This window comes from Mus caroli, chromosome 19 (assembly GCF_900094665.2).
Source record: "Mus caroli chromosome 19, CAROLI_EIJ_v1.1, whole genome shotgun sequence".
Lineage (NCBI taxonomy): Eukaryota > Metazoa > Chordata > Mammalia > Rodentia > Muridae > Mus > Mus caroli.
The window spans coordinates 16,308,618-16,318,297 of NC_034588.1; the positions used below are offsets into that span (position 1 = coordinate 16,308,618).

The 9,680-nt window shown below is 39.1% G+C and overlaps 1 protein-coding gene across 2 annotated transcripts in view; it reads right to left on the reverse strand.

The window, feature by feature from the left end:
• Positions 1 to 9,680, reverse strand: part of Rorb (RAR related orphan receptor B) — a 176,793-nt gene that overhangs the window by 51,706 nt on the left and 115,407 nt on the right. For both annotated transcript variants that reach the window (XM_021151635.2, XM_021151634.2), the window contains exon 2: positions 1,528 to 1,613. In XM_021151635.2, the coding sequence (XP_021007294.1) occupies positions 1,528 to 1,613 (86 nt within the window). The remainder of the gene's footprint in view (positions 1 to 1,527; positions 1,614 to 9,680) is intronic.

Genomic DNA, 9,680 nt, shown 5'->3' on the forward strand with positions numbered 1-9,680 from the left:
GACTTACGTATGGAGGGTTAATGAAACAACTGACTTCTTATTTTGCTATATTGCTTCCTATTGATGGAATAAAAAAAATCCTGATAGCAGATGATACCTAATTCTTCATTCTAACTATGTAAGAGGAATAGAATGATGGGCTGTTTTGTAAGCTTTGCCTAAGGACACCACCAACCATCTCATTCCAGACCATTTCACTATGTTGACTGTTCTTTACTCATGTTACTTTAATTTTTTTCTTTTACCATCCATTTTTTCAGTCCCAATTACTTTGTTTTTTAAAGACTTGCGAAGGCATCATCAATTTTCAAAGAGTAGCACTGTTTTGATAACTATAATGCTTTTTTTTTTTTACAGTTAAAAGTCTCCTAAGATTATGATTGAATCCTAGGATCTATGACTGTGCTCCACCTCCCTTGGTTTACTGAATGCAAATAAAGGATTCATTTTGCCTGCATATTGCCAATGGCTTTGCCAGCATTGTCCATGCCCCTTGAAGATGACACTTGAGTTTTGTTTTGGTGATGCCCATCTCTTTAAAAATCATTGTAGAAACATTTTGAGTGCACCTTGCTATGCTCATTCTTATGTCCCTAACAAATTACTTTACAACCTTACTCTTAATTTTCAAATTACCCCAGGTTAGGTCTGTGGTAACTGTTATTCCTTTGCCTTCTATTTCTCACCTATCTAACTCACAGAAACAAGTTTATCATAGGGTTGGTAACTCAGAGGGAACAATGGACAGAATATGAAAGACTCTTGTGCTCTTGGTCAGTTTTTCCATTTCATATTTAAACCAGTGGCATATGTCAAATTAGATCTTGTTTATCCTTCGGGAACTCATTGAAAAATTAAGATTTGATGGAAGTTGATGTTTGACTGGTCTAGACACCACTTCTAACACATCCAATGCTTCCAGAGCTTTAAATTTTCTATTACTGTTTTTATACTTTACGTGTATGGGTGTTTTGCCTCATGTATGTTCCGTGTACCATGTGTTTAATACCCAAAGTCAGAAGGGGTCATCAGATACCCTCATACTGGAGCTACAGATGGCTCTGAACCACTATGTGGGTGCTCAGCAATGAACTTGATTCATCTCTAAGAGCAACTTAACCTGTAAGACTTTAGTTCTAAATTTTTAATTTGTTGGAATGTGAGAATAAAAGGAGTGACATATGTATATTATAGTTGTCACCTCGGTGTCCTTAACAAACAGACAAACATGTCCATTAGCTTCTAGTCTTTACTTTAATCTTATTCTAATCTTTATTTTAATCAAATGGAGTCAGTGTTGCTAATACAGAAAGAATTGATATTTATTTCTTCGTAAATGGGAATAGTTCAAGTCTTTAACCACTCATGTTTTAAGAGCTGCAGATCAGTTAGACAAAAACAGGTAAAAGGAAAAAGAGAGGGAATCAGTCCAGCCACGCCCCAAGCCAAAACTTCCGGCAGGGACAACCATCCGCACCACGTCTGCTCTAAAGCTCCTGCTCGCCGTCACAATGCGGAAGTCCTTACCTTGCAGCCTTCACACGTGATGACTCCGTAGTGGATCCCGGAGGATTTATCGCCACAAATTTTGCATGGTATCACTTCAATTTGTGCTGAAAGAGGAAAAACAAAAAGCTATGTAGAACGTCTATAATTGGCTTTAAAAAATTGTTACTATTTTCACACTTAGCTGTCCTTGGCAAGGTATTTGTGGTAGATTCTTACAGTTAGAGGATGCTGGGTGCTAGCGATGGCCTGGGGTCACCATTACTATTTGAATGGCCTTTCTCTAAAGCGCTGCCTCTCAACCTTCCTAATGTTCTAACTCTTTAATACATTCCTTATGTTATGGTAATCCCCCAACCATAAATTATTTTCATTGCTACTTCATAACTATAATTTTGCTACTGTTATGAATTACAATGTGGATATCTGAGTTTTCAGATGGCTTGAGGAAAGGCTCCCTTGTGAAGGGGGCCATTGATCTACAAGGAGTTGCGCCCCACAGCTTGAGAACCATTGTTCTAGGCCTGGTTATCACTCTGCTTTTTCAAATGAAAATTCTGCCCTCCCCTCCTCTCTCCCTCTCCCTCTCCCTCTCTCTCTCTCTCTCTCTCATCTCTGTCTCTGTCTCTCTGTCTCTGTCTGTCTCTGTCTCTGTTTCTCTCTCTCTCTCTCTCTCTCTCTCTCTCTCTCTCTCTCTCTCTCACACACACACACACACAGATGCACAAGTCCCTGCATGTGTATATTTAGAAACTAGATTTTTTTCCTCTTCCTTTCACTGTTTTCTCCTTTTAAAACTTGTTTTTCCTAAAATAGCACGGCAGAAAAAATCCTGTGAACTTGTGCCTTTATATTTCTTAGTTTACTTTTGAAATACGAAGTCTCTAGGTGTTTTTCCATGGTCTTATCTCAATAATATTTAAATAACTAATAAAATAAGTCTGGAGATTTGGTATTTGGTAATCTTATATATGTGGGTGGATACACTGTTTACCTGTGTGAAAATACCAGCCAGACATTAAGTGAGCATGCTTTAAATATCTGGAAAGATACTGAGAGATGATGATAACTCAGGGGAAGATATGGTAGTGACTCTGATAGAGTCATTAATAAGAAACAATAATAAATAAATCAGAAAAGTAAATTATATAGGAAGTTGGCATGCATTTAATTTCACTGGAGATGATGAGGATTCATTTTTTTTTAAAGAGTGTGAGAGATAGTTTATTCTGGGGCATATTTGAGTGACCATGGCCCAGGTCATAGATTTAGGTTATCCCAAATTCCATGTTGAAATGTGGAGAGAGGTTCATAACATTTTATAGTTTTACAGAACAAAGAAAGTCATAGATTAGGGCAACTTTGAAATGCACTGATGGGTACATCAGAGCGGTGGTCACAATATGGGAAAAGCTTTGCTATAGGTCTCAGATGCTGTCTGATGACATTCTGAGCTTTTGGGTTAATGGAAGCTAGAGATTTGCTAAACTAATAGATTCTAAAAGAGTTTTATCTATCAGTCATAGGATGTTAGTTTTGACACAGTAGTGGGAATACAATGGCTAGCCAGGGGGTTAAAGCTAGCATAAGATGAGGTGATTAGCCCTGACCTGCAATATTCCAACGTCTTCTATCACTAATGTTCCAATCGGGAAGACAGTTCATTTTATAAAATGTATGGGATTTGGTTTGGCTAAAGAGAAAGGCTAGAGTCATTGAATGAAAATAGGTTAGAGGTCTAGTATGACAGAGGCTGATAATTATAAAGAGTAATTGGCTTTACGGGAAATTTGGGTCATGTGGACACACCAAAGTGTGACACAAGACTTAGGAGCCACTGGAGTTAGGCAGGGGAGTTTTCACGAGGAATGAATAAAACAAAGAGCAAATAAGCGGTTAGGGCAAGGCTGGGATATAACTCTGTGTTAGAGTGCTTGCACAGTGTGGGAAGAGTCCTAAACGGAATCCCAAAAACCGCTTCACAAGCTACGTGAGACGTGAAGGGAGATCCTTATTGCTTGGGAGGCTAACCAGAAAAAAAATGCAGATCAATGAAAAGTTACTCCTGACATGGGTGTTAGGCAATATCAGAAAGAGGTATCAGCACGGGGAAAAAGGGTGGCCCAGAAACATGAACAAAAATGCTTCAGAGGCAGACGTGGGAGTAAATGCGGAAAGGTAAGGAAGACCGAAGCTGATGAAGAATTGGAAGAGCTCTATCCGCCTCACCTTGGAAGCAAGGCAAAGTGATAAGATGATAGAGATGGAGACAGTAGGGACAAGGATGTTGCCAGGTGGGGTGGGGTGAGAGAGCGCTTGTCTAGCATGCATGAGAGCTAGATGTGAGCCTTGGCCTTGGAACAGCAATGAAGATATTTGTGGAGTATGATGTGGTGTGGGACGGGGCACCTGGATGTAGAATGTCTTAGAAGGACAGTTTTGTTCTCGTGGGAAGTTATTTAGAATTCAGGAATTCCTGTGTTTGATAGTCCTCTAAAGAGTTGTTAAAATTATTCACACTAAGAAGATCTGCTATTTCCTTTCCCAATTTAAAATAATTATGCAAAATATCCTTCAAAATGCTTCATACACAAAGTTGACACTTGCATACACTTCTATAGCTTTCCACTCGTAAATACACAAGACAAGTAAGAGAGAAGCATCGCCATCTTTTGTTATTGCTTTATACAATGAATAGAATACTTGGCTTTAGGGTAACACGTTAACTTTTTCAAAATTAAATACACTACAGACACAATTTTTTTTGTAAGACAAAGAATTCAAGGGAGGGAATTGGGGGTGTAAATATGACTGAACTGCTTTCAGGATATTGTGGTGGGGAAACAGGAAGTTTGCAGTTATTTCCATTTGACCCTCTGTATTTCACTCCTTAATCTATTAATACTTAGGGACACAGCTAAGAGAAAGCCTCTGAACTTACATTTTGTCACTTAAAAATACAGTATTCATCAACAAACTTCATAAAACTGTGAGGCCAAACTCACAGTTGATCATTACATCATCATAATCGACACCACTGTCCCTGTTAACTGATTTTTGTCTAATGATTTAGGGAAAGAAAAACATGTCAAAAATTTGATATATTATTATATCTTTATTAAAGGTATTTTTAAAATAATTCAATGAATCACCATAACTTATTTGTACTATGGATTTCAGTTTAGCAGTAAGATTTCTAACAGTGGGTGTTTATAGGTACTATAAACTGACTAAAATCATCCCAGGTAGCCATTGAATAGATTTTGGCTCATATGATATTAAGTCAGAGGCTCTCTTTGCATAAATTACACTCCAGGGAGTAGCTTACACGTGGGAGAATCTGCTTCAATACATTCTTAATTATAAAATGATCTAACTTTAAAGGAAATGAAAATAGAGGTAATTTGCTCCCTGAGGTGTAGGAAGATGTTTTTGAAAGACACAAAGGTTATCTTATACATCTTCAGAAATACAAATGAGATAAGGAACATTCAATAGAGCATCTGCATATTTATACATATTCATAACCTTGCTCTATGCGTAATCCTGAAGAGCTACAGACACCCTTAACAGCGTTTTTAAAGAGAAAGAAGTCACCTATAGTGTCTATATGTTTTGTTCTTCGGGGGAAAGTGTTCTCTGTTTAGAAACCTTGCGGCTCTTTCTATTCTGGCAGAATAAGTCATCTGATGTTTATTAGAAGTGAAGACATCCCAATCACTGAAAGTAGCAGCTATTTTCCTTTTCCCTCATTAAAAATTAAAAACCCCTGTTCTGAACTGCAGCATTACAGTTTACACTACGTGTTTCCGACAGCACCTCTCCAGGACAGACTTTCAGGCCCCAGTGAGGATCCTAGACCACAGCATTGCTCATTGCTTGCTGTTTCGAAGTGTCTTGCTAAGGGCAAAGGCATGGCCTTCCCAGGAGCTACAATGTGCAGACCCAGTACTGTGCTCTTTATCAATGCTTCAGGCTGAGCATTTTAGAAGGGTGTGGCTGCTTGGGCCTCACCAGCTATGGCAGGAAGATAGTAGGAGGGAACTAAGGAGGGGGCTGCATTGGTATTTGGCACTTTTGCTTGGCTTGCTGAGATCTGTTTATTTTTCAGTATGACAGTCATTGAGAAAAAAATTTAGAGGATCTTGGATGGTCTGAAAAATTGATAAAAGTTTACTTGGTCTTCATTCTGTTCCTTTTATTAAGTCCCTCTTGTTCTTTCCTTGCCCAGAGTCTCCTGTCCAACACTGTGCAAATTCTTTGTCTCAGTTTTTCCTGTTTATTGAAATATATGCCTCTTTAGTTCTGCCCCATTCAAGCCCCTGCTGGTTACAGCAGGTGCTGAGGTCAGAAAACTAATTCAGGCTAATGAGTTAACCAGAAAATGGCTCAGGAAAATGCTTTGATTCTTAAAAAGCATCCCTCAGGAAGGCGGTGATGTTGAGCCTGCCAGGTACTTGATGCTGGAGAGTGGTGCATTTTACTGCACATAGTTTGAAGCTTTCCATTCCCATTAATCTGAGATTTCCAACTCCGTGTGGCCATTTTGTAGTCTGGGCATTCTAAGTTGAAGCAAAGATAAGTCTGTACTTCTTTATGTCTCCTTGTGTGTAGGTGTATATATGTTCATGCATGCACACACATGCACACACTTTTAAGAACACATGTGTGCATGCATGTGTGTGTGTGTGTGTGGCAGATGAATGTGTGGGTGTCCACACCAATGCATTTGTACCTGAAAGCCTGAAGTAAGCACTGTGTGTGTTCTTCTTTTGCTTTCCACCTTATTGTTTGAGCCAGAGGTTCTCACAGAACCTGGAGCTCACCTATTGAATAGACAGGCTGGCCAGCGAGCTCCTACATCTGCAAGTTTTTGTTCCTCTTAGCTGGGAATGTGTGGTATAGCTGTGCTCAGCTTTTATGTAAGTGCCGGGGATCTGCACTGAGGAACGCATTCTTGTACAACAATTACTTTATAACCAAGTCCTCTCCTCAACCCTTGCTTTTTCTTTTCAGTGGTGTCTAAAGGAGCTCAAAGTTGTGGTCCTAAACTTCCTTTTATCTTTCAGTATTGATGAGAGCCATGACGTACTCTTTTTTTCTAAGGGAGGATTTAAGAATTAATGATTTGACATATTTGTTATGAAAACAGGAAACAGCTTACAGAATTGTGAGAGCAATATATTTTGAATTAGGTTCCCTGGTGATATTGATAATAGTATGGCCTTTAGGAATAAAATGATTACATTTACTGCACAAGTCACCTCAAAGGCACTGAAATCCAGAAAGGTCAATTGGGAAGGAACAGCCAGTAACTGAAGTTTTGTGGCTTTGGGATCATATATATATATATATATATATATATATATATATATTTTTTTTTTTTTTTTGCAGTATCTGTTGTTCTCTGATGCATCTTCCAGGTTGAGTTCTGGATGCTGGACACTGTTCCTTCCACAGCACAGGCTGTACCCCTGGGTGCTGGGCTTGCCTGCTAGTTTCTATTTCTTGTAACTTTGCAGTTAGGCTAAAAGTGGACAGAGCAATTAACTCTCTTAATGTCTGTGTGAAACACAATTTACACATGTAAAAATTTCCAATAAAGATGACTATTTTGGTTAAAAATCTTTTTGCAGATGGTCGCAGTAGCCCATGTCTTATGTCATCTACCCAAATTGTATCTAATCTACCATCTGTGACAAATTCAACTTAAAAATCCTTCTACTCATCCCCTTTCTCACTGGCAGACCTGAAAGTATCTACCTCCTTAGTATGATATCTTTTAAGAACACAAGACAGTCAACCTAAAGGACAATAGAGAAGGATGTTTAAGACCCAGCTCCACTCTGAGGTTAATCAGACAATTGCCTTAGGCATGGGATGGAATGCCGGCAGGATCTTGAATGTGTCGTTTATATCAATGATTCTGAGAGTCCTGGCCTTGGATTAGGCTGTATTCATGGGTATCTCTCCAGGAGAGTGTGCATCTTTGTGTCAGACACCAGCTTAAAAATCTACCGTGCAAGAATACTCCTGCATCTTTCTCCTTGAACTCCTCTCTGTAATTTTCTGGGAGGTGGGCTCTTGTTGATTAATATCTCTTGAATGACTTAAGGATGCATTTAACTTTAGACGATTGTAGTTCCCTATACTTCATGTTACTAGAAAGTAGATTAATTAAAATATGATCCTATGACAATGTGAGAATGATTTTTTTTCCCAAAAACAGTTGTAAGGGGGATCACACTGGGACTGGTTTACCTTTGTTGTATCTTCGTGTAATTGCCCACAGAGTGCTGTGTGGTATGCTTGCTCTTGAGAACAGAAACAATAGAAAAATTGAACCCACAAATAGCAACTAGCATAGAAGAATAAAAACAATTTCAGAAATTGCCTCTTACCCACAATGCAGTCATCATTGTTTAAGTTACCCAAGGACAACCACAATATGAAAATATTAAGTGGAAAGCTCTAGAAATATACAGTTGAAAGTTTCCAATCACACAGTGCCTGAGTAGAAAGGTAAAATCTGGTACTGTCCCATTCTATTGTGAATAAAGAAAAAGAAATCTCTTTGCCTACTGTAGCCACACTGTATATGCTACATATCTGTCAGCCATACAGTATCTGTCTTGATTGTCAGATCAATTGTCAGAATATGTGCATATGATATACATTCCATTTTTACTATTAGTTGTAGTAAATATCTTATGACACCTAACTTATTGATTAAGCTCCACTGTAGATATTGTTATTTGAAATGTCCTCAGGGGCTTACATGTTGGAATACTTGGTCTTCAGCTAATGGGACACTGAAATTTTCAGAGGTATGGCCTATCTGGAGGAAGTGGATAGCAGAGCCAGGATTTATGGGCTATAGATTAGCCTTGGTTCCAGTGTGAGCTCTCTGTGTTCTGGTCAGTATGAGATAACAAGCAACTGCCTTTCAAACCTGCTAGGATGGGGTCACCTGTCACTACCATGTCTTCACTGCACTTAGGTTCTAGGAAAACAGGAACCTAAATACATATTTCTTTCCTTGAGCTCTTTATGCTATATATTTTGTCTTAATGATGAGTAAAAGAATTAACATTGGGTTTGCATTTGTAGGAAAATACAATAAATACAGTGTTTGGTAGTAGCCATGGTTTGAAGTGTCCACTGAAAGCTTAGGAGTATTTGGATAAATGTGGAGGATTGTTTTAAATACAAGTTCAATGTTGCACTTTCAAACACTTCTATGTGCTCTAGTAGTGCCAAGATTCTAACTTAGGAATTAATTCCTAGTTAACACTTCTTGTCCTGTCAGTGTCTTCACATTTTTAAGACATGTGTAGGTGTATTATTCAAGTGGACTTGATGTCTTTTGTATTCACTCAGGGAAGCCCATGGACCAGGGGCTTTGGCATAACTGGGGAACAAGTTTAAATGTGAATACTCTCACAAGCTCAGCTGATATGAAATCTGGCTTGTAACAAGCTCCCATGGCACTATTCAAGCTCAAAAAGCATTGTTCTGCGATGCCAGGGGTACACAGCTGTAGCTACTCCGAGAATGGATGGATCTCTGATTTCACTGGTGCTGAGATAAAAATGTTCACAAGATTCTGGAAAAACCATTTCCTACTTTTGCTTTTATACATCACCCTTTGTAAGGGCAGTAGGAGAGCTGGAGCTTTAGAGTCCCCCTCCCCTCTAAAAGACCTCACAATCCTGGTCACTAATTGATGGTGTGTTTGGGAAGAGAATCCAGCACACCCCAGGAACATCTTATGTTGCTGCATTTTACACAGGTCACTGCAATGTTCCCTTTGTAGACAGATCTGCCCCTGCTTTTTCTCTATGTCCTAGACTGCTTGGGGAGTGGCTCCATCCTTTCTCTGACTTGTTCTCCAGGTTGTGGCATAGATGCCAGTTTCTGGATACTGAGCACAAATCAGTTTCTTTTTTCCTTTTTTAAAAATTAGGTATTTTCCTCATTTACATTTCCAATGCTATCCCAAAAGTTCCCCCATACCCTCCCCCCCACTCCCCTACCCACCCACTCCCACTTTTTGGCCCTGGCATTCCCCTGTACTGGGGCATATAACGTTTGCAAGTCCAATGGACCTCTCTTTCCAGTGATGGCCGACTAGACCATCTTTTGATACATATGCAGCCAGAGTAAAGAGCTCC